Consider the following 24687-nt stretch of genomic DNA (forward strand, 5'->3'; position numbering starts at 1 on the left):
TTTTGAAAGTATTGTGGGAGTGCAATCTGAACATGAGTTTTTTCTAAACTTTCCCCTATTATAACGAAGCACTAATTTATTTATTTATTTTTTGATAGGCAGCCTACAATTTCAGTACAATAATAGTCTTGCCAGCTTTTGCATTTCTTCAGGATTTTAATTACTAGTGCAATAATTTTAGTTACAGAAGCTGGAACAACAGATTTTCTTTCCATGAGTGATCTGTGTCTGCGTTATCTGCATCTTGAAATAACTGTCTTTTTAATCTGAAAATAAGTTTTTGTTGCATTTGAAATGGCAACAAAATAGCCTTAAAACAAATTAAAAGCACATTTTTTAAAGATGTTTAGTTTACAGTGTCACCGTATAACTGACAGAGAAGTGAATTTAGAAGTAATTCCTAAAAATGACATAGAATGAGGAGTATACTTCTGTACAAAACATCAGATTCCATCAGTCAGATGATAGCTATGCTGATGCTCTGCTGATGCTCTTACTCCTGTAATAAATCGTGGAATTTGATACTGGCAAATATAGAAGGCAGTGAATATATGAAGCAGGAAATACTTTTTTTTTTTTTTTTTTTTTTCCTTCTTCTTCCTTGGTCAGATTGTGCGGTTTGAAGCAGAATGTTTTGCTGCTTCTCAGCAACTTTTCTGTTCAGCAGCCTTGTCCTCCTGCAGTTTTTGTTCTTGACTTTACATTTCCATACTTCTGTATACCTAAGGGAAATAACTGAGACTTAAGATTTTCAGTTGATGAACCATGAAATGGAGTAAACAAGATAGTATGACAGTTTGTTTTTTACATAGCAGTAAAATTAAAAATAAAATTTAATTTCTTTATTATTATGTCTTAAGCAAGACATTTGAAATGTAAGTTTAGGAATATTTTTAAAATAAATCTTACATTTTGTGTATTAAACAGCGTAATGATACTCTAAAGTGTTAAGTTATACTTTCTGTGAATTATTTATATATATTTTAAAACTGTTTAGTTGGCTTTCAGTAATAAATGTCCATATGCTTTGCACCCCTTTTTTAGAAGTAATTTTTAGGAAATTAATATGTTCAACTTGGCTAGGAAGCGACTGAATAGGCATTATAACAAGGTAGAAGTATTTAAAGGGTGCGTTACATCTCTCGGTAACTGTAGAAGAAAATTATTTAATTGCAGCATTAAAGGTTAAGTTTAGTTAGTAAAACTGTGATAAGAGAAAGGGAGATACAAGGTAGATTTCCAGGATAATAATGAGAAATACATTACCTGTGAAATAGTTTCTCAAAAGTAATGGCTGAAACACCATTTTTTGCAGACATTTAGAAGTAGGCTGGGTAAAGTGTTTGAAAATCTACTGTAGATAAAGCATTTCTGGTTGTAGATATTTATGCTGAATATTTTACCAGGTTCTTCAATTTCTGCTCTTATTTTTATGTTACCTAACAAATGTTGAAAATGCTCATTATGCTTAGTTTAGATACATCTATTAAAGCTTTTCTACCATTTATGGCCATGCATTATGGTAATCTCTTTCACCGTGCTAGAGCTCTGTTAAGCAGTTATAGTACTGGAAGTCTAGTAAAATGCTTATTAGTTAAATGTTTGCAATATATAGCATATTCTTTTTTGTGTGCAAATGTGAGTGTATGTGATATTTTTTTTCCCATTCATTTTAATACTTCTGGGAAACTTACGTCTGATCTATTTCACTGTGATGGATATTCAGCTTTTCATCATCAGAATGTGTCCTATGTACTAAAATAGGTAAGTACAGGAGGATTTGAGGATGACAATGAGAAGTGATTCAGGGTTTGTTTTGAATATCTCAATATTCCAGTAGAATTTTGTATTTTGTGATGATAATGGTTTCTTGCTATTCTGCTTTTACTTCATGTATGGATAATGATTGTCAGAGAGCATTTATAGCATATTGGTATTGAATCCCATGTAATGTCATAATCCCTTATCCTTAGGTAAATGCCACTTACCTTGATGGCTTCAGAGCTACTGCTGTCTGTCCGGTGGGAGGTCCAAAGGCAGTAGAAAAAGGAAGACGCACTGCGGAAAGTATTCTGCAAAGGTTAGTATTGGAGTCTTAGAAGGGGGTTTCACGTTTTCTTCTCAGAGGTGATGAAAATTAAAGCTGTGACATACGATGGCAACTGTTTTAACCTTGTAAGAACTCTAGAAGATTAAAATCTTCCAACTGGGAGGACACCTCAAGACTTAAGTAGCCTGTTCAGGAAACCTGTTTTTAATGTGCAACTACACTTCAGCTACATTTGACAGAACAAGAAAGGTCTCAGATACTGTTGAAAATAGATAGCTGGGTAGTGGAGAGAAACTCAAATTAATGAGGGAAAAGCTGTGACTCAGGTTAAAATGTATTAAGTGCCAGAGAAACCCATGTGAAATACTTTTCGCTGACTTTCACAGAACATTTTAACCAAAAATCTTAGTACTATGAAATGTGGGCAGCTTACCAAGTTTGTGTGTTAAACAAAATCATCTTGGTACCTTGTAAAAGTTGGCTAATGATTTTGTTTGCTAGAACAATTTTACAATTGTAAGACAGACTGATAGACCTTTAGACATATTGTCATGCCAGTATATTTGGGTGAGGAGGGATTCCTCTTAAATACAATTCCAATGCACAGAAATATCAGAGCATGTACTCCTGATAACCCCAGTCTTTCTGGTTAGGAGATCTGTCTCTTTGTGCCACGCTTTATATAGAACTTCCCCCCATCCTATTATAGACCTGTGCAGCAAGTACACCAGGATAGAAGTCTGTCAGAAATGCAAGCTTTTCTGGGGCTGAGAGTGACTCGCTGCTCGTGTGCCCACGTACAGCACTGGTGAAGGAGGAGCTGTGTGACTTCCCTCAAGAGATGTAGCAGATGAGAGCAGGCTGATACGGGATGTCTAATTAAGTTCTGGGATCCCTTTCTTCAGTCGTGTGAATGCTAAAAGTTTGCGTCCAAGAGCTACTGAGGAAAATCAAGAAAAAAAAACCTTCAAAAGCTGTAAAATACAAAGACTCGGAAGTCTCCAAAAAGCAGTCTTTCTGGAAGCTTGGTGATTATTTTGGAGAGAAAAAAGAAATGGTATATTTTCCCTTTCCTGTTCGCTCTTGGACATTATTTCAGACCAGACTACATGAATCTTTCATCTGATTGAAACAGCTTGTGGTGCTGCTGCCTCTGTGACCACCATAAAGTTAATTTGGGCTGCTTACTGTGCTGTCCCGAGTAATCCTTGGAAGAGGGCTGATAAAGGCAGCCAAAAGCTGGTTAACTGGCTTGATAAGTGGCCTCTAGCCCATGAAGCATGCTTGGAGCAGTTGTGGCTTGTTCTGTGGGTTAAAAATATTACCTATCAATATATTCTCCATTTCAAACAGTCTTAAACCAGCTTAATGTGTGGAATCATTTATTCAGCATGTTTGAAAGATTTCTCTGTCAGCCCAGATATAGAATAAGACATTAAGCTATTCTGATCACAGAGAATGCTCTAGCAGCAACTACATCTTTTTAGGAAGCTCCAGCTTCAGTATTTCCACCAGTTCCTGTTGCAGGAGAATGTCTAAGGACATGATCTTTCAGCAAGCCAGCCCCCAGTCCATTCTAGGTTAAATTCTGCCCGGTAGTGTAATGGCAACAAGTACAGAATAAAGTGCACAAATGTAAGGTGCTTCAGTGATACAGGTCAGATTAGCTGGTAGCCTAAGACATGAAGAGTTTTTGCAGCTAGTAATACAACTTTTCTTGCATGCTTCTGCTTTATTTAATTTTTGAAAGCAGGAGAGGTTTGGCAGTATGTGTGTGAAGAAGTCTCTTTGGAGTAGTCTTTGGTGTCCTTTTGTTTTTGATGGTTCTCTATTGCATTACCAATAGGTAATTCTGAAAAGGTTAAAAATCTGAAAGGGCTAAAAATTACCCACAGAATGTATTGTGAACTCCGGTATCTCAAACTGTAATGCTTGTAGATAAGTAACTTAAAATAACTTATTACAGACATAATTTGCAAATTTAGGTACCTTAAATCAAGTATCTATCTTTCTGTGGTCACCGAAATAAAGATGGCCTCATTTGTGGTACATGGACCACCTTCGTGGTTTTACAACAATTAGAAAATTGTATTTTATATTTCAGTCCTGTGTACTGCTTAATTTTTCAGGTACCTTGTTAATATTTACAACACTGATAATATATTAACAGTGTCTTCAAAATGTTCCACTGATGCAAAGTATTCTTCTCATCCTAATTCCAACGTTTCAATTGATACAGCTAGAAGGGTGCCAGAACAAGATTGTTGGGAATCCAGTTTAGCTGCTTCAGAATTTAACTTATTTTTCCAGTCTCCAACATGTTAACAAGTTGGACTTTTTAACAGTTGGATTCTTTTAAAACTTTTTTCTAACTTTTTTACTGTGTTTTCTTTTTTTATTTTATTTTGAACTTCATATGATTATTTTTTTAAAACTACAGCAATCATATTCAGTTTTAGTGGTTGAGATTTGGTCTCCTTTTTCTAAGAGCTGTTGCAAACAGTCTGTTTAATCTAAATTTAATGCTTGTCAAAAGCCAGTATTAATTCCTGGCTCACTTAAAGCAATGTGTCTTTTCATGGCGTATAAAAAGGTAATGTGCATCCCCGTTATTAATTATGGTTGGAGAAACTTGGCATTCTTGACACAATGTGCTTTGGTGCAAATGTCCTGACAGAAAGTTTGAGGGATTTCAGTGCTAGACTGGGAAGGCATGAGTAATGAAGAAACATTCTCTTTAAAAACTTCATCTACTTTTTGGCATTTGAGTTGCATGTTCATTAACCCCAAATAAATACCTTTAAGGTTTGAAAGAAGGTTCCCTCTTCAGTTTGCTTTTTCTTCATTGATGCCTGTGGTTTAATGAGTCAGTCTTATGTATTTGTTGGTAGTCCATAATGCCTTATAGCAGAAACAGAATTAAGAACTGGTTTACCAGTATGAAAACCAGGGAGATTGCATATACTGTAACTACATTTCAAGCTGTCTTTGTTTTAAAGTTGAAAGTCAGAGCTGGAAACTATTTTTGTCTTCCTGTCATCTTTCAAATAATTTGAATAAACGAAAGGCTCAGTTTGAAACCTAGGGATAAATTCAGAGGCATAACTTCCTTGTTAGTAATTGCTTGATCTGTAGTATTCAGATATATTTGTTTAGTGTAAAGTATTCATATTCCAGTTTACATGACAGAGCCTTAGCTCCTGTGGACCACACAGGGCTACTTCAGGTAATTATTTTGAGGCAGTTTACTAATAAAAAACAATCATTTGTTGCAGGACTCGTCTTATTTTCAGTCAGCTTGGGTATGAAGATTACAGTGCAGTTAACATACAGGTTTTAGGGTCCGAAGATACATATGGACCTCATGCTAGAAGGAGTATAGATGGTGTAAGTATTCAGTGGAGCGTTCTTAAACTTTTACTGACCTCTTTTAATCTCTCCATATTGTTATCTTTTCCACAACTTTAAAGGAAGTCACTGTCATCTTGGGAATTTCACCCCATCGTCTTGCAAAGAATTCAGTGTCGCTACTTAGTGTACAAAATTAAAACTGACTAGGTCTTTGCAGTATTGGGTCTTCCAGAAGCGATGATATGAAATACTACAAAAATGTTGGCTTTGTAGTGTGTGTTAATGTTGTTCATTTAAATAAATCTTCTTACAAAGAAGTTCTTGTGACATGGACTAAAATTGCATGAGATTTAACTAAATGACCACATTATAAAGACTGCAGTTAAGAGATGGCAGTGTTAGTGTTGCCTGTGCAACTTTAAAACTGTCTGTGAGTCCTTTGTGAAACAATCTTCAACTTCATAATTCTGTATCCTATTTTTTAACTTACAAAATTTTATATATATTACAAAATTATAAAATACACATAGTGAAGATTATGAATGATGGCCATAGCCACTGCAGTTGTGATATACTTGGTCTGTTTTCCTAATCTAGAATATGAAAGTCCTTCTTAAAGGAAAAAAGACTGTAAATCTTGTCCTCACTTACATGCACTTTAAATATTTAGACAGTTTAGTTTGTTCCAGAGCGGTAGCATTTAATTCTTCTTTGTCAATGGCAGTCTTACAAAACTCTTAAGGTACACGTGGCAAAACTCAGCTCTGAGTTTGATCTTAGGAGTGACAACACTTAAAACAGCTGACAGTTTGTATGTATAGGAAACAAGAATGTGATGTGGAGAAAGACAGCAAACTTTTTACTATAGAAATTAAGTATTTGTAGAAGTTGGGCAAGATTTATCTTGCAGCTGTTCATTTTAGTGCTTGAGCTTCAGTTTCCTTCTGCACAGCAGCAGAAGGTTCTTCCCCTGAGTAACAGGCTTTATAATGTGGTCTTTTTCCTCTTAGGACCATAAAACCTGTCGTGTTAGATGTGTGTTACTGAGATTGCAGGATCAAGATTTTGAAACATAGGAAGATGTTCCAGGTGTTAAACTTGTCTGTATTCTGTTCATACCGGCTGCTTATGGTTATGCATTGTAATACGTTAATTAAATTGTTACATAGGAAGCTTTTGGTCTCATTGTATAGAGCAAATATTTTTTTGAAAAAGAGCAGTTTCTTCTTCCTTATTGCTCAGTTTGCCTTGCTTACGGTACGTTAAATAAATTTTCCAAATTACGTTGAGTATTTGTAGTATTTTCCATATTTCCAGCCTCAACTCCCAGGTCCTATATTAAAAGTAAATAGAGCATTATCTGTATTGTATGTTCTTCCCCATACGTGCCTGAAATAAGATATGAGAGCTAAGGCTGAAATACTGGAAATGGCTCCATTGCCTCCTCCCTTCACTTGGTTCCTCCAGCACTTCAGAAGGAGCTAACCTGACAATTTTTCACCTGGAAAGCAGCTTAGTAGCTTAAGAAAAATGGGTGGGGAGTGAGGTTTGCTTTTCCATTTAAGATATAAAGTCATAGAATCCAAAGGAAAACGTCTGCTTGTTGGGGCTTCAGGTAGGAATAACGTAGTCTCTCAAACCCTCTTTCCTACCACATCTTTCCATACAAAATTAGACATGATTATTTGGGTTGCAAATAACAGTGCTCAAAACCAGAGCCATGTTGTGTTAGGCAGTATATTAACACACAAGGAAAACAGTTTCTGCTTTGAAGATTCTAGCATCTAAATTTAAAGTGGAGAAGCAAATGTATTTATGAATACCGAGACAGGTTAAGTTGCACAATATTTGGAGCTCAGTGAACATGTCTGATGTGCCTTGAATAATTCTCGCATATCCCAGGCTTACGGAGGCCTGTGTTCTGTAGCTGTTCTGACAACAGAAAGGATCCTTGAGAAATCAAGAAACACTTGCCTCCTTTCCTTTCTGTCTTCCCCAGCTGTTTACACGGGGGTTGCTTCCCACTATGATAGCTTGCTTTATCAGCAGCAGCCCAGCATGAGCAAGAATGGGACTTGAGTCAGCCCTGAGTAACCACAGCAGTATTTAATTTTTAATATTGCCTGCTCTTTGGGTTTCTGGTGGGGAGGAAGGTGGCATTTTGTCAGTCACATTGTGACTGTGTCACATTGTCGCTCAGCGCATGGTTTAGAAATACTGGATGTGTTTCATGTACTAATAGTACATCAGGTATTAGTTTGCTATATAAAAACTGTGTGCTGTCTGTAGTAGTTTTCTACTAACCCTTTGTTAACCAATTTACGGCACATTGTTAGGAAATTGTAACTTTGTTTTGCTGTTTTGGGGTTTAGTTACGATACAGTAAGATAAGTGACTCGAAAATAGTCTATATATCTAGTTTTAATACTGAGTGGGATTCACCCACTCAGAACAGGACTCAGCACATTGTCTTTGTAAACCATTGTATATATATGTGCATCTGTGGGCAAGGAAGTAAACCTCAAACCTAAATGGGATGTTGGAGCCATGGTACAGTTTAGAACCAGGAAGCGGTTGTGAATGCATACGTACGTTTTCTGCAAGAATATTTCTCATAAATATTTGTAGTAATTTAATGAATCTCGTGGTAGCTTTAGGAACATCGAATATTTCTTACAAAATGCATTTGAATTTGTGTCATGGCTGCGTATTTTCTGTGTAGAAACAGTTTTTTACAACAATCCAGTGAAGCTTTTTTTTAAACTGGAGAACTGATTGGTTTCGTATTTGTATTGCCTTGATCAGGATATCTGTTTCTGTATTCATAGAGGACTTCTATCCTTTCAGTGACACATGATCTGCTGGAAGAATAGAACCTCTCCTACCTTGGCTGTGCTAAACTTTTATTTTAGGGCTTGCCTACATGACTATGGAGATAAACTAATAAAAATGTGCATCAAGTTTGCATGATTTCCTACGTAATAGTATCGTGGCAGTATTTTCTGGTCTGGGGGTTTGGAGGCTGAGAAACAAGCTGTGTGTGTCTCCCTGTGAGTATGTCTATATGGGGGTACTTAAGAAAGATGAAAGCAATTATATTTATTGTTATGGTACCTCAGAGTACCTCTGTGTGGATGTGCCACTAGAATAGGAAGTAGAGAAAAATTATCTTTCAATATCATGAATATTAAGGACTTATGTTTAAACACACTAAAACAAGAAGACTTTTCCTGGGTTTTCGCTGACCACAGCTATAAAGTCAGGAACTTTTCCTCCCTTAGTGTAAGCTGGCATAAGTGAGCTTGTTCGTGTTGGGGTTTTGTCAGGTATTTTGGTTGGAATAGAGGATTTAGTTGTCTGTTAACGTATCCAGTCTCTTTGGGATACACTTACAGTAGCCAGGACGCTTAGTGCAGCGTATTCCAACATTTATGATAAACACCATTTTGGCAGCTGTCACTAGGAAATACATCCACGTTCCTACATTGTTGAAGTTACTTAAATTCCTGAAATTGACTTGAGATTTTCGAATGTTGACATGTTCAACAGCATTGCTTTTGGGAAAAATGTACTGTATAGCCACAGGAAAACGATTCTAATGTACTAGATGTCAGGATTTCAAAAGGTAATACTGAATTTGCTGGTGTAGGTAACGTTTTTAATAACGCAGCTTCACAGAAATGTAGGCAATTAAGTAGCACTGGAGTTAAGAGATGTTGTAAAAAATGAGCAGTTTAGGACTTCAGATCCAGCATGTAGTTTCTCAGGTTATTTTGAAGAGAGAGATTTTTTTAAAGTTTAAAATGTTTAGTCAAGTCCTAAAAATTGGGGTGGGAAGACAATTTATTTTGTGATGATACTGTTAAAAGTTACTAAAGTTCTAATGAATAAGTTTATATTTTGTTAGGCATGTTAGTCTAGCATTTTTCACTGCCAGCTGTGTAAATTGACAATTGATTCAAGTAATTTTTACAATAGTTTTTGACACAACTTGTAGTTCTTGAAATCGGGAATACCCATTCAACTTTGGATAGTGAATAAACATCAAAACATCCAGCAACAAGGATGCAACATGATTTTCTCTGATGGCAATTTTAATTCAGTTCATCTAACAACTGCCTGCATATAGGAACAATTTCAAGGTGTTTATCTTTTCTCTCCTGTTCCTGTGTGTTAGAGGGAAGATGCTGTTAGTGTGAAGAAAGGTTCCTCTGTCTTTCTGTGCCAAGTCACGAAGGATTTGGTGCTGTGTAGGGTGATGCTGTTCCAGCCCAGAGGAGGAAGGACTCCTTTAAGGAGTCATGGCTCCATTCTTTTAATCTCGCCAAAAAAATGTCCCCTCTACTCCACACCTCAACCGCTGCATTTTGCAGTTGGGGCTGTTGAATTCTGGCAGCTTCTGTATCCTTCTTGTCTGCCAAGTTTTTATTCTCTGCTTTCAGAAATGTTATGGTTTCTGTATCTGAAAGAAATAGACTTTCTGCTAAAATCTGTTGTGTTATTTTAAAATACTCACGATTTTATGCGCAATTGGGAAGCTATTTAATGTTTCATAAATTATTATATGCAATGAGAGATGTTGGAATAAATTTTAAAATGGCTTATTTTGTCATACATATTGATTTCCTGGTACAGCAGACGTCTGGCATAGATTCAGAAGGGCTTGGATCTTCCAAAATCCAGTTGTTCCTTGCTTCAGGAAAATGTCCTCTTCAATATCCTAAGTAGATATTTGTTCAACTTTCCTTTACTTTTCTACATTTTTAGAACAGCTACCAAATCTGCAAAAATCTGTAGATGGGGCATTTAGAGAGTTATGAAATGCTCTGAGATCTGTAGAATAACAACTCCCCTGCCCCAGGCAACCCCAGGCACTTTGGTACGTTATTCTTGCTTTCATGAAATACATCCTTTCCTGTTGATGTAAAAAAAAAAAAAAAAGACATGAATACTACAAGAAGTCTCCTAGTATCTTGTAGTCAAACTCCTCCTTTTTGAATTTGATGTTAAGTAAGCCAAGAATTTCATGTAAGGTTATGAAAGAACTTCATAGAAAGAAGTTATAGAAAGAAGTTTAGAAACTTTCTTTGTGTTCATTAACAAAGAAATCTGACTTCCAGGGAGAAGAAACACCCTGCTGCAGGACTCCACGCCTGGAGTAGTGCGGTGTGAGAAACTCCTGACCAGTAGATTTTGATACCTTGTGCAGTCCCGTTTCATCTGTATGATGGAAGTGGTTGTGCTTGTGTTTTGGGACAAGACAAGACAGACTTCTGTTGTGAGCAGGCTTCACATTTTTAGAGATTCAAAGGTAGACCAAAAGTGGGTCTTCCTGGTGGATGCAAATTCTTGTATAATGAAGTCTTTGCCCTCAGTGAGACCTAATCTTCACTGTAAGGCTTTGACAGTGTATTGATTCAAATGATAGATCTTGCAGTGACAGAAAAGAGATTATTAGAGAGAGAGTGCTTATCTGCAAGAGCAGGTATGTTAGTTGACTATAGAGTAGGGAGCAGAGTGCTGGCTGGGTTTACCTTTAGAGGAGTATCTGCTCTTCTGTCTGGAAACATGATGGCTTTCACAGGTTCTGTTCTCCCATTTAACTCCCAAGGATTAAGTTTGAATTCTTTTCTGTGCACAGATCTGTTTGCTTCGTGATGCTAAGAGAGGTAAACCTGGCTCTTAACTTGACCTCAAAGTATTCTTAGTGCACTTAAAATAAGAGGAAAGGTTGTTTGCCAGTTCCACTGAGAATGAAGTATTTAATTTCTTACAAAATTTCTGTTAGTTATGGTACTTGATTCTTTGAGAACGCTGGAGAAGCAGCACCGTTACCTAGCTTCCACCCAGCAGCAATTTCATGGTAGCAAAATAAAAAAGATAATGAAATTTTAACAGAAAATTATAGTGATGCTGGATGAAAAGTCACAGAATGAAAGCTGTAGTTTGTGGCAGTGAGCACTAAACATTTCCATTAGATTTAACTTGAATGCTGAGCTGCAATTATTTTTCAGTTTGGTAAATTTAACTGATGTTCTGCATCTAAGCTAACTAAATTTCTGCTTTTTTGAAGCAGGGTCCTCGGGAAGCTGTTATTTGGCTTGCTGTACACCATAAGCAAAAAGAAGCTGTAGAGATCTTCTCCAGAGAAATTGCACCAGCTGGAACTGGCATGGGTAAATATTTACATCATCTTGTAATAATTTTACAGTGAATTTTTTTTTTTTTGTCCCTGAGAATGACTAGCACCCAAAGACTTAGTCGTGTTCAGTTTCATTTCTGCTGTGCTTAGTGACATTATAATTGTTTTTAAAGGTATTTATTGGTGTAGAAATGGGACCTGCAGACATTAGCAAAATGATAAAATGAAAGTTCTGGAGGTTTACCTCTGTTCTTTTGAGACTCTTTATCCTTCTATTGCTGCTACTGTCCCTTCCTGCTTTTCCCCCCCCTTTCCTCGTTTGTCTTTTTCCTACCCATGGTTACACTGATGTGCAATAGCGTCTTACTCTGTTTTACCATGTTATTAAACCTCAGTGATGCTATTAGACTTCACTGGCAATAAACATTAAGAATGTTATTCAGCTGGCAAAATTTTACCACAGTGTCCAGCCGGTCTCTTCAGCACTTTATCATCTGATGTTACTGCAAAGGATTTTTATATATACTACTGTACTTCTGTTTAATGTGTAGCTGCTTTTGTAGGTAATTAAAACTTTCAGATATAAACCAAAACTTTTTAATACTGCAGTGATAATGCTAACAACCTGCATCTAATTTTTTATTCACAGGGTATCTTAACTACCAAACTTGAATTCTGATCCTGCACTATTAAGTCTTAACTTCAAACGAAGCTGTCTTTTTAACATTCGATTTTGTATAATTTTGTGATGTACTGCAACTATTGCAAGATGTTGGGGGGTTTTTGTAAGTGACTTGTGAGGTAAAGTCAAAATACTGGGATTTAACCAATTTGTCTTCGTATTGAGTGTGTATTTGAAGTATTTGCATAAGCATCACTTAGTGTGAAATAATCTATGCTGCTGTCATTTACCAAATGTTTGTTCCAAAAAAACCTTTACATTTGCTCTTTGTAGATGTCATTGGATTCTCTTCACTTTCTAGGATGAGTTACCATTCGGTTATTTTGCACAAACTTCTCTTCCCACCCTCCCTACTGCACGCCAGCCCCGTTTTTGTTCTCCTCCCAAGCCACCATTGTATCAGTCTCAGCTGTAGGTGGCACGTTCATATATTGTGATTTGCTGCTTATGCTATGGATACTTGTCCTACCTTTATTATCCATTTAAAATTGGGACACCTTATTTTGAGGACTAGAGCTCAGATACTTTGCAGTGGCTTCTATGTATCTTACTGAAGAATATATCCAGGATTTACATAGATCTTCAAAATCGAACTCCATGAGCTTAATCTGAATCTCTCAACTTCATAGCAAATCTAGAATCCTGATTAATGGAGGGGTGGGTAGGTGTTGCCTTGCAGTTGTGGAACTAATAAACATCTTATTTTCAGTGGATGCAAAATTGTATGGAAGTATGCACATTCTGTGTTGTGGTCTTTACAGTGGTAGCAGAGATACAGTTAATGCAAGGCAGACTTTTTTTTTTTTAAAAAAAAAAGTTGTTTTTATAGAGGCAAGGTCAATGCATGGTCTTCCCCCCCCCAAGACAGAACCAAGACAGAATATGATCATGTAGAACTAATTGCAACTGTTCATTGAGATAATTTTAAAAGATTCTGCAGTTCTGAAGACTGGTTAGTAGGTCAGCATTTAGCATGGATGTAAGTTGCTTCTAAAGACTTTTTTCTCTAATGAATGAAAGTTGGACCAAACTGCCAGTTCTATAGTTAGTTAACGGTTCATAATTGAAGTAGTTTTTCCTTTTTCATTAACTCAAGTAGACTATGTAACATAACTGAAAGTAAAGATCTGTAAGTATTTATTTTATATATGCATAGGAAATCCCCTAGAAAATATCTTTTTGAACAAAGGAAAGCTGGGTAGATTTTAAAATAACTACTTATTTGTAAGATCCAAAGCTAATGGACATGTCTCTCCAATTCTTAATCTGTGCCTTTTTTTTTTTTTTTTTTTTTTTTTTTTTTTTTTTACAGAGCGATTACTGTGTGTATAAGCCTTGCTTGAAGTCTGAAAGTGCTAGGTTTAATAAGATTTGGGTTTTTTTTTTCTTTCACCATGGTTCTTCACAGAATGAAAAGTTTAAAAAAAAATAAATCCGTGCTACCTGGGTTGGGTGGAGTACGTAGAGGACTGAAATTGAGTTAACATGATATGTGAAGATCTGTGTTTCAGGGTGGCTGGCAAGGTGTCCGTTCACACTATCAGGGCTTCTCACCATGGCAGATTCATTCCTGTGTAGAATCAGGTTAGGCAGTCTGCGTGGATGATGGGGGGGTGTTGGTTTTGTTTCCTAAAGGAACAGTTTAAGCTTTTTAGAACATCCTGTGGCAGCTATTATTAAAAAAAAAAAGATAATTATCCTTTTGAATTCATAGAATAGCTGCTAATGAGCAGTAATGGGAAAGAGCATATTTCTGGAATCATCTGGGGCATCTGGTGATAAATAGCACTTTTGCTTGCCAGGTACAGGACTGCATGCAAGAAGGTTGTTGGTGTGCCTGATATAAATTACTAGTGTCAGAAGGTATGAGAACTGTTTATTGGCATGCTTCAGAGTGCTTGAACAACTGCATAAATAGTTATTTTTTTAATTTGTTGAAGAGATATTGCTTCATGCAATCACTTTCATTTGCTGTCATGTGGTAGGTTTCCATTTTACCTGTACAGATAAATTCAGTGTGTGCAGAGAAGGGTCAGAATTGGGATCTAAATGCTCAGTAGGCTGGTTATTGATGTGGAATACTTTTAAGTTAGTGGTTCTGAAGAGTCTTTTTTTCTTTTCTTGTTTTCTTCAATGAGACTTAAGGGGGAAAAAAAAATTGTGCAACATTGCCAAACAATAATTAGCGGTGTACTAATAACTGAATCAGCTTAATGATGTTTAGTTTCTGACAGCGGGGTAGGCTGCCAGAACTTGCTGTGAAGAGCAGAACAAGGAGTACCTGCTGCTTAATTGCCTTAAAACAGGCAGCTCCATAGGCAACACTTGCATAAATAGGTGAGTGATCTTGGGAACAGAAGCCAGAACCAAGATTGTTGTTGTCCAGCGTGAATTCTCTAGTAACAGCACTTGATACTCCTTTCCGAGCCTCTTTTCCCTCGGCTTATTTGCCCTCTTTGTTTCACTAGGCCATTTTTGCAGATGGTTACAATTCTCCAAATTGTCACAGCATCGGCAAGAAACAGCGCATGCCCCGTGGCAGTTCGGTCAATCTTTCAGGAGGGTGGGACTATCCACGGGCAGAGAAGAACCCAGAACTGGAACCTCCCATACCCCAAGTGCTCTGGGCAGTGAGCACCTGGGGTCCCCTTTAGTACAGTGCTGCACCACTTCTTGCCACGCAGCACTGAAGGAGCACAGCTGCGGCTGACGCGGCTGGCGTGGGTGGAGTGTGCCTGTAGATGTGGGTTTGCACAGCCCGCGTGGATCTGTGTGTGATGTAACCCCGTGTGGCTTCGTTCTGCCAGAAGGGTGGCAGTGGTGGGGATGCACACCACGTGAGGCTTTGAGCATGTGTGGCTTTTCCCAATGAAGACAGAAGCACCCTTTAAGCAACAAGTCCTGCATCCCAAGGATTGCCAGCCTGGTCATGTCCCCTCGCCAGCTCTCCTGTGTTAGCCCTCTTCCAGGAGGAGAGCTGGTAGACTATTCTCAGGGTAGACTGAGAACGATAGCAAGTAACTCTTCTTTCTTATTTTGTATGTTTTCTTAATGAAAAACTGAGGAAAAGCAGGAACAAATTATAAGTCCTTTGTAATGAGCAGCAAGGAGGGAGGTGTTGACTTGCAGAGTGATGTCACCTGAACTGGAACACTTCATTATTTTGGGGGTATTTAACAGTGCCCTCCAAAAAATAAAGAACACTTATTCAGTCTGTACCAGACAAAAAGGTAAAAAGGATAAATTTTGTTCTTCTGCTTGGACTATAGAGACTGTGGAGTATTGTTCTCAACTATATTCTTCTTTCATCCCAATAGCAGGTTGGTGTTTGTTACTCTGTGATGTGTGGACAGTTGTACAGATAATAGTTTTCAGATATATAGCACCTTTCATCCAAGAATTTTTAGCAAGCTATGTAAACGCCGTTGACTAAGCTTTCTAACATTTAGCAACATTGGGAAGTAATCTCTCTGCTGTACAAATGGTTTCCTGAGATAGTGGAAGGAAGCATAACCGCAAAAGAATTTGAATTAGAGTCCTTTTCTGCTTTTCCTTTAAGAAATGCTAGAGAGGAGCTCCACCAATATTTAAGGGGACCGGGCTAGCTAAAATTTAGGAACGGGAAGAATAAAGAGAGAGAGAGAGCGAGAGAAAGAAAGGAGACTTGATGATTCAGAATAAGGGTGAGGAGTCCTAAGAGCTCCTTCTCTGCTCCACAGGATTTTCTAGTACTCGTACATCTGAGAGGGAAGCAGCACCCAGCCTAGGCTATTAGATTTACCTGTGTTTATCAGCTTCATCTTTTGAGATGGAATCGGGGAGCACTGTCACTCTGGGGGTTTTGTCAGGTTGTCTCAGCCTGCTAGTCACTACTTGTGGAGCCCTGAGCTGGGTTTGGTAGGCAGGGCTGGCAATACTGTCATCATATGAGAACTACAAGTTGTAGGTAAAAGAGGTATACATTTATTTAATAGCCAGTACTAAAAGCCGAGTTTTGAGGGCTTTTACTTAGGCTACACCCGCATCACTTGAATCAGAAGTTTTCTGAGCTATTTGCCTGATAAACTTCGGGAGGGAGTCCAGTTACAGTTTTTCAAATGTGTGGGGAACAACAGTAAGATGAAAAGAAATTATTTTTCTTCCTGTGATTAAAAAGCATATTACAATTTTGTTGAGGAATTGTCTTCCTGATGCTTCACAGCAGGACTTAAAACTTACAATGTTAGGTCTTGAGTGTCAGAGATGTACTTTTTAAATTCACTAGAAGAGCTAAAGTCTTAATGTCAGTATTTCTTAACTTTTGACTGATTTTGCAGCTTTGATTGTATCCAAAAATGTTTTGAAATAATACATATTTTGTGTATTTGTGTATGTAAAGGATAATAAAACTTGGGCCTCATAAAAGGAGAGTGCTCCATAACTTCTGATCAACTGGAGAGTGCCAGCTCCCCCCACCCCATTTGTGGTAGATCTTTCCTTCTGATAATCAGCAGAAAGACAACTGTCTCAAGGTGCCGTGCTGATTTGAAATTCCGGATTTCTTATGAAATCTCATCCTCTGTGCCAGAAAGAAAAGATAAAGGGATTCTACCTATATGTTGAAATGAGCTGAAGCAACCAAGTGTGTGGGCTCTGCCATACAGACCAGGAGTTGAGACCTGCGAGTCTGGGGAGGTGGCAGCTTTTTTAAAAAGCCTCCGTAATCAGGAGTGAAAGGCTGAGATTTTCATAGCTATTCCCTAACATTTTTTTTTCTAATGCTTTTTTAATTCCCGTTGTTTTTGTTTAAGATTAGTGAGGTACATGAGTGTACTTGCACAGAAGTTTTTCGAAGTATTATTAAAAACCACGGATGAGATTCTTAAGCCTGAAGAAGAATTTAAAGTTACTGTATATAGACATGCCATACGTTAGAGAGTGATTTGCTGTTTATTTTCTGTTTGGAATGGAAGGCTTTTACTGTAAACTTCTGTTGAGCATGGTATTTAGTTTGCCAGTTTGAACACTTAATCAGTTTTCATTTGGATTATGCTCTTCTGATGAGCTTAAAGGGATACAAGTTTTTTAAAAAAAGAATAAAGTCAAGGATACAAGCTATTAAAAAAAGTCACAAAACCTAATCCAATCTTCTGATTGTTTTACTGTTAACACCTGAGTTAAACTTTCAATTGGTAAAAGTATGCTTTCTGTTTATTTCACAGTACTTTGAACCTTGATAAGAGCCAATTTTTAACAGCAGCTGGCAAGCTTGCTTGGCTTTATGCACGTATGGTCTCCTGAAAAAAATAAAAACTTCAAATGTGTCTGTAAAATGTTCAGCCTTAATAGTGAACTCTTTGCACCTATTTTCCTGTTCCATAAAGTGAGCTTTTCTGTACTTGGCAGCGAAGAATCCTAGGCACGTAGATTCCGATTTTTACATCGGTGGTAGCCTGTGGGAGTTCAGCGAAGCTCTGCGTTTCCCAGTCTGTAGCAATTCACCCTCAATTCGTAAAAGCTAGCAATCACAGAGCAGGTTTGTACTGCTCTGTGCAAATGTCTTCGTCATGTACGGTCTGGTCAGCAATAGGATTAACATTTAAATAATTTGGATGTAGTGTATTTATTTTTTCAACTTTAATTCAGATGTTTTATTCTGAATAAAGTGCAGTGTGGAAGAGGCTCAAGAGGAGCCTTGCTGTGGGAAATTGGCATTTATAGTTTAATAGGGGTTCGGTAGCTAAGAAATGTTTTACTAATAGCTGAAATCATGTGCTGACCCTTATTTCACATCTAAATGACCGGAGTTTGACACTAAGATGACAGCTGGTTAGTACAACTTGAGATTTTAAAGTGCTTGAGTATATGTAAATATTATGATTGATCTCCTAAGCATGTTGGAAGATACTTCCAGAAATGTTCTCATTCTAACAGTTTAGCGCAGTCCTCAGTTTTTGAGACTAATACTGCAGAAGATAGTTTATCTGCTGTATTCGGAGGACGTAGATAGAATAATTAAGGACATATGATTGACCCCTGTAAAAAAGATTGGATGCATTTTGTACTTCTGCTCAACTATATTGTAGGAACTGTTGAATATAAACCTTGTGATTTTAGATTTGTCTAGTTCGATCATTTAAAAAGAAATGCTTGAAAAGTAGACTTCTTTTGATGTCTGTTTTTTGTATATAAATATATATATCATTCCTTAAAGTACGTAGTAAATAAATTAATGTTTTGGTTGAGCTCATTCATTCACCAGAAATATAAAGGACAAACCCTTTAGGGTTAAAATCTGTTAAGTTGGTAAGCAAGAGACATTGTATTTTGGATCTCTGTGAAGTTCCAAAGAAAGAAGTGTCACCTGTTAAATTTAAAGCATTTAAAGCTTTTCAGATTTCCACTAGTCAGAGCATTTTCATGCTTTTTTCACTCCAAAACATTTTATGAAAAGTTTGGTTCAGTGTAGTATCTTTGCTTCAGATACGGCATAATGTTTTATTCTGTTGAAAAATACACCGATTTCTATGGAAATATTTATTATTTTTTGGCAGAAGTAGGTTTAAAGAGCGAGAAGAATAAGCCAAAATTGGGTGTGGCCATTAAAGTAGGATTTGAGTAGGCTAAGAGGAACTATTGAGGAGGCAAAACATAAGGCTCTTCGCCATCAGAAGATCCAGTGGGGAGTTACGAGAGCTGGAAGGAATGAAGCTTGTTTTGCTGGGAATTTGCATCTCATAGATAGGTTGATTGCAGGTTCCGACTGGAGCTGCTCCTGCCGCAGGGCATTTTGCAGGGTGTCATACCTATGGCATAGATGGCAGTGTATTAGAATATGGTGGTTCTGCATATTGAAATAGGTGCTTGTTTGGGCTGATCTTGGGCATCTTTTTGCCAGGGCTGGTTTTCAGTGGATTCCACTCCCTGAAATGCTTGTATGAGCATTGGAGCTGGTGCAGGGGAGGAGAGAAGAATGAGACAAAGGATGAACCGAGAGCAACATTGGTTTTTCTAGCACTCTCTTGTTTGCCTGCTACCACTGTGCATGAAATTTATCAGAAACTTGCTGTCTTTTCCAGCATAGCATATATGATTTTTAAAAGTATTAGTACTTGCATGTCCATCCTCGGATGAGTTTTGTAGGGCGAGAGAATAAAGAAGATTTAAGGGGCAGCTGGATAAGGAAAACATCTATGGGGATTCAGAAACAATGGAACTGCTGTATCAAGGAGTATATCGAGTGGGCTTCATCTTGTATTATCCACATGCACAGCTGTCGCTACACTGCTGCCAGATCACAGGGTTGTGGTGATCATGGGGTGTTAATGTGCTTTGATGTTCTTGAGATTCCTCTCCATCCTTCAGATTTGGATGAAACATGCCATTGGACCCAAAATCTGGGGTCTTGCAGGTATGCTGGAAGAGTCATGGACACGGAGGGAAAAAAATGACAAATATAAACATACATACATACACGCGCAGAGGGTGATGGTTTGTTTTTCCTAAGGTAATTAGGCTGAGAATGGCTAAGATAAAGTAGGCTAGAGGGAGGAGTCATAAAATGAAAAGACAGGATGACACTGGTATGAAGAATTGCGCAGATTAACCAAAGAGCAGCACTTGCTAACGAATAATTGATTCTTTATTTTGTAGATTGAGACCTTTAAGCACAGAATCCTAAGAAAGGGTCCTATACCAGTGCTTAATCACCTAGAAAGAAGTAAATTTAATGGACTTAGTGTCTGACATTTCTCTTACCGTGCCATATACTTGGGAGTTAATGAAGGTGGTGGAACTGGAGTGGTGTAATACCCGGTACTGACTCACTGCTTTTAAGTGCCCAGCCACCCTGGGAATCGGTAGTTACCAGGCTAGATCCTAAACTACAGTGAGGGAAAACGTTCTCAGAAATGGTGGGGTCAAACACTTGAAGCAAAATAAATATCACGCTACTTAGTTTGATTACACCAGACAACTACTGTACCTACAGATGTACAGAATATAAACTGATCGAAAGGAAGGTCTCCAACTTAAATGCAGTCGGCCTATTTTGCAATACATCAGTTTTGTGCCGTTCTGAGGCACAGAAGCTGGCAGGTAGCAGTGGTGAGTTGTTCGTGAACTTGAAGTGAAGCAACTTGTTCAGGAGGGTGACTGGTATGACAGGAGGGCAGATGGGATGACACCGTGTTTAGGGATGCTTTTGTCTGCCTTGAGGAAGTAATAAATGGAGCTCTGCTAACTAAAAAGTGGTCTTGTAAAGTTTCTGGGAAGGGAGATCAACAGCTTCAGTTTAGCTGATAATCTTCCCAACTTTATATATAACCTTATCAACAGTACTGCAGCCTGATTGATACTTTCTACAAGTATGACCAATTGTTGGTGTCACTGTAGGTAAACATAGGTATTGCAGGAGGGAGGGAGGCAGAGCATCTACAGAGATACTTAAGCAAGCAATGCAAAGTAAAGTACAGCACGAGAAGATCTTGTTAAAGGAAGTGTCATGGGACAACAGTTGCTCTAAGGAGACGACAGTTAATTTGGCAGAAGTAGGTCTGGCCACAGCGACAAGGCTGCTGTTACCTGGTTGTGCTTCACCTTCCGTTCCTTCTTTCAGTTTAACTGGAGAGATGTAATGGAGATCTGAGCGCTGGGTTGAGGTGTGGTGGTGTGCTCCAGGGGTGTTTACACAAATAACAAATCACTGATTCTAAGCCATAATCAATTTAAGATTTGCTTCACCTTCTCTGCCTGAAGCCTAAAGGAGAACTGCATATAGATAAAATTAAATTGTACTTGCAAGTGCTCCCATCTTGCTTATGTTCGCATAAACAATGGATTGGATGATCCTAATAACGTTGCAACTGGAATATTGGTGTAGCTTTGCTCTGCGCTTGCGTTCATGTGCAGAGGTAGCTGTAGTATCTCCAGAGGCAGATGTGCTGTTACAGTAGCTTGTGCTGGAGAACTTTGGAAGACTAGCAGTAGCAAGCAGCAGGAGGAGGTTGTGGTAGCCTCAAGGTGTGAGCAGTGGTTGCTCTTGGATGGATTGTTTTCTTGTCAGTGTTTAGAGAACTGCTTTGTTGTAGGAGCCAAGTTCCGTTGTGTGAGAGCAGGCAAGTGAAGAGCTTTCTTCCAGAGCTTTCAGGAAGTTGAAATTATGTTGGAGTAAAATCTGGTACCCTTAATGAGCAGTGCGGCTGCCTAGCAGGAAGCGAGCCTTGTGACAATCCGCAGATAATTTAAATTAACTAGCTTTATGAACTTACATTTTCAACCTGACCTTACCATACCCAGCCTCCTCCCCCAGCAACTTAAATAAACAAACTAGGCACATAATTCAGTAAAATAACTTCAGTTGGTTTTAATGTTGAATGGCAGATTTCTGCTTGAAGGAGTGCCCAGGTAATACGTATAGGGCTGACTCTTCACTGGATCACTGTAGGTTGTGTAACACTAATGTAAGGGATTCTTTCACATTCTGTCCGCTACCACATTTTTTTGCAGCAGAACTTATTAGGTAAGGAGGTGGTAGTTCATGGCATTTTTTTGGTTGAAGTAATTATTTTTTCCCTATACTAAAAAACATCTTATGTTTTGGGGGAAAGAGGGGAAGTTAGTGCTAACACACTTGATCCCTTCCCATTGTTCTCAACTGTAGCAGCTTGTAAAGGCTGCTAAAAGTAAAAGTCAGAATTTTGGGGTTGGTTTGGTTTTTCAGCCTCTGGCCCCGTGAATGAGTTAAAACATGCAAGTACTGCACTAGCACACTGGCCCAGGTGGCAGAGCATGATGGACTAGCCTCAGGCAAAAGACCTCTTCCGTACCTTTTAGGTTTATTCACTGTAGTTACCATCTCTGAATCATTCAGATGTGCACTGGATTTTAGTTTTGTTGATTCCAGATGTGTCTCCAGTTGGAGCAGTGTGATCAAGATACGTATCTCGATCGTACTACTGTGTAACCTCGAGTTAACAGCCTTCCTCTTCAAAAACTCCATTAAACCACCTTGCTAACCACTATTGCAGGGAGCTCACCTCCCGTGCGCATGAATGTGTCAAGAGTGTAATCTGTGCTCTGGTGTACCCTCTGTGCTGCCGCTGGTATGTGGCCACGGTAGCAAGGCACTGAATCCAAGTCAAAACAAAGTAGAGGTTATTAGTGTGAACTTGGTACTACAGCAGCACAGTTACATGGCTTTTAGTCTGTGTGGAGCACAGAGAGAATTCACACCTGGAGGAAGCATGAAGCCCATTTTAGCCGGGATTAATTTGGGTAAATACACCATACGGGCAGCTTTCCACAGCATTTGTGTTTAAGGGACTGCTTAACACACTTTGTTAATTCCTAGACTCATTTAATGTATGCGCTTTATGATTTCTTTCCCCTGAGGAACTCTGTGGAGCTGTGATGTATTGTGCATGCATGCTGTCCATGCCAGAAAGAAGGGTGAGAAGCTGTGCTCAGGATGAGGAGAGCAGAACTGTTTCTTTCAGAAGTACTGAGCTGGTAGATGGGTTTCATGGTAGCAAAGCCTGGCAACCTAATATATGTCTTTAGGTCATGTGTGTATTGCATTTGTCAGTTTTATGTATATAAGATACATGTATTAGGTCATATGGCAACCTAATACACAGGAGTCTAACTGCAGTGCTGACTTCTGCAAATCTGGTATGCTAGTGACTTAAGGCCCTAAATTACTTATGTATCAAAGAGAGAGAATGAGATCTGCAGTACCCAGCACCTTAAAAAAGCAAAGTTAGCCAGTGAATATGCTGAAGAGGAAGATGCAAGTTAATCTGAAACAGTTAATCCAATAAGCAAAGTCATATTAAACAGGTATTAAACCATGGTTCAGGTCAGAATTGTTTCTCTGCTCTTTTTAAAAGTAAGTAAAAGAACAGCAGTAAAAAACCCCAAAGCTAAGTTCTTTTTCTATCAAGTGTATTGCCTGACTGGCATTGGAATACAAAACGTTTGGAAGAAGAACCTACGAATTTAGTTTATACTTCACACATTTTGAAACTAATTCATTTTTTGTCAGAAGTCACAGTGCCTTTTACATGTTTTGCCTTTTTAACTGCTGCATAAAATACTCAGTTTTATTCATTTATGAGAACATACGTAATTTCCTAGGGATTTCCCAGTATTTATTAAATGTGCATTATAGGAGCATTTCAAGACGGCTTTAACAGTAATTTTTGTGAATTTGATTTCCATTTGCAGCACCTGGCCTCACTGGCATTGTTGGAGGGCGCCCCAGAGTGTAAGTTAACTCCCCATCGTTACCTTGTTGTAATGTGTGATGGTAGCGTTCCTGCCACTCACCATCACAAGCTTCCCCACCTTGAAAGAGCAGCCACAGAAGCAACTGAAGTTTCCTGTTGCACGCTGTGCTTAATAACTAATGACAAGGTAATAGTGAGTGCTACAAGATATGTAGGCAGATAGTAACATTCTTTATTGAATTATTTAATATGAGTCATGTAAGTCTATGATCAACTCATAACAATGTCTTTGCTTAATGAGCTGTAGGAAGAACTTTAGATGTGACTTTATGGCAGGGCAGAAGCTCAAGCATGTGCAAGGACCTGCAGGTTGCTGGACCAGGTTTCTCTTGTACTGCTTAGTTTGGAATATGGGCACAGCAAATCTATGTTTGTGCCAACCCACTTACCCTAGAAATGTGAGGTCGAATGTCCCAGAACATCCCACAAAATGTTAACATGAACCCATTATGTGAGCGATCTGAACAGAATACTGTTGAGAATATTAAAAAAAAACTAGTTTGATTCAGTATTTTTCTAGATATGGCTAATATCTGCCATACTCGAGAGAGCGTCTAAAACTTTCCTGTCACTAAGCAAATACTTCAGTATTTGTCTGTCTTGCACGTGGAGGTGGGGGAAGAACCTGTAGATATCTTGCTAGTATCTCTCTGCAACTAGCCTACGTGTCAACATGGGGCTAATGCATTGTCAATTTTTTTTTTCATTTTAGCTACTCCCCCTGGTAAAATTTTCTTTTTTTTTTTAAACAAAATCTTACTTTCTTCATAATGAAATCAAAGGAATTTCTACACTTCTCAGGCTTTCTAAGATGTTTGGAAAACTATTGCTAATCGTGGCTAAATAGCTTTTAATTTCCGAAGTGTTTGTGTGGTGTATGGATATTCTAAAGATGTATGATCTGACATTTTCATTAATTTCTGGTTAAATGCATTTATCCTTGTTGGTTTTGTATGTCTAGGTCTCCAGTTTTGAAGCCATTTTTCTTCTATTATCCCAAAAGCAATGTTCAGGTAAGACTTACTGCTTAAAACCTGCTCTGTTCTCTTTGAAGTCGCTTGAAAAATCTGCTGACTCTGGCATTTTTCAGTGACTTTGAGTCCTAAAACTGCGAAGTATTCTGGTAACTTTGATTAAAAAATATTTTCTCGGACACTGGTGTTACTCCCGCAGCATGTTTTACAGCGGTTGAACT

At 38.2% G+C, this 24687-nt stretch overlaps 1 protein-coding gene across 3 annotated transcripts in view; it reads left to right on the forward strand.

Moving 5' to 3' along the window:
- LOC106631146 (uncharacterized) overlaps positions 1 to 24687 on the forward strand; it is a 65565-nt gene that overhangs the window by 23018 nt on the left and 17860 nt on the right. For 2 of the 3 annotated variants that reach the window (XM_055704198.1, XM_055704183.1), the window contains exons 11-15: positions 1974 to 2080; positions 5326 to 5437; positions 11475 to 11577; positions 23431 to 23470; positions 24454 to 24505. In XM_055704198.1, the coding sequence (XP_055560173.1) occupies positions 1974 to 2080; positions 5326 to 5437; positions 11475 to 11577; positions 23431 to 23470; positions 24454 to 24505 (414 nt within the window). The remainder of the gene's footprint in view (positions 1 to 1973; positions 2081 to 5325; positions 5438 to 11474; positions 11578 to 23430; positions 23471 to 24453; positions 24506 to 24687) is intronic. The other variant, XM_055704188.1, reaches the window with a different exon arrangement.

The sequence above is a fragment of the Falco cherrug genome, chromosome 1 (genome assembly GCF_023634085.1).
Source record: "Falco cherrug isolate bFalChe1 chromosome 1, bFalChe1.pri, whole genome shotgun sequence".
Taxonomy (NCBI): domain Eukaryota; kingdom Metazoa; phylum Chordata; class Aves; order Falconiformes; family Falconidae; genus Falco; species Falco cherrug.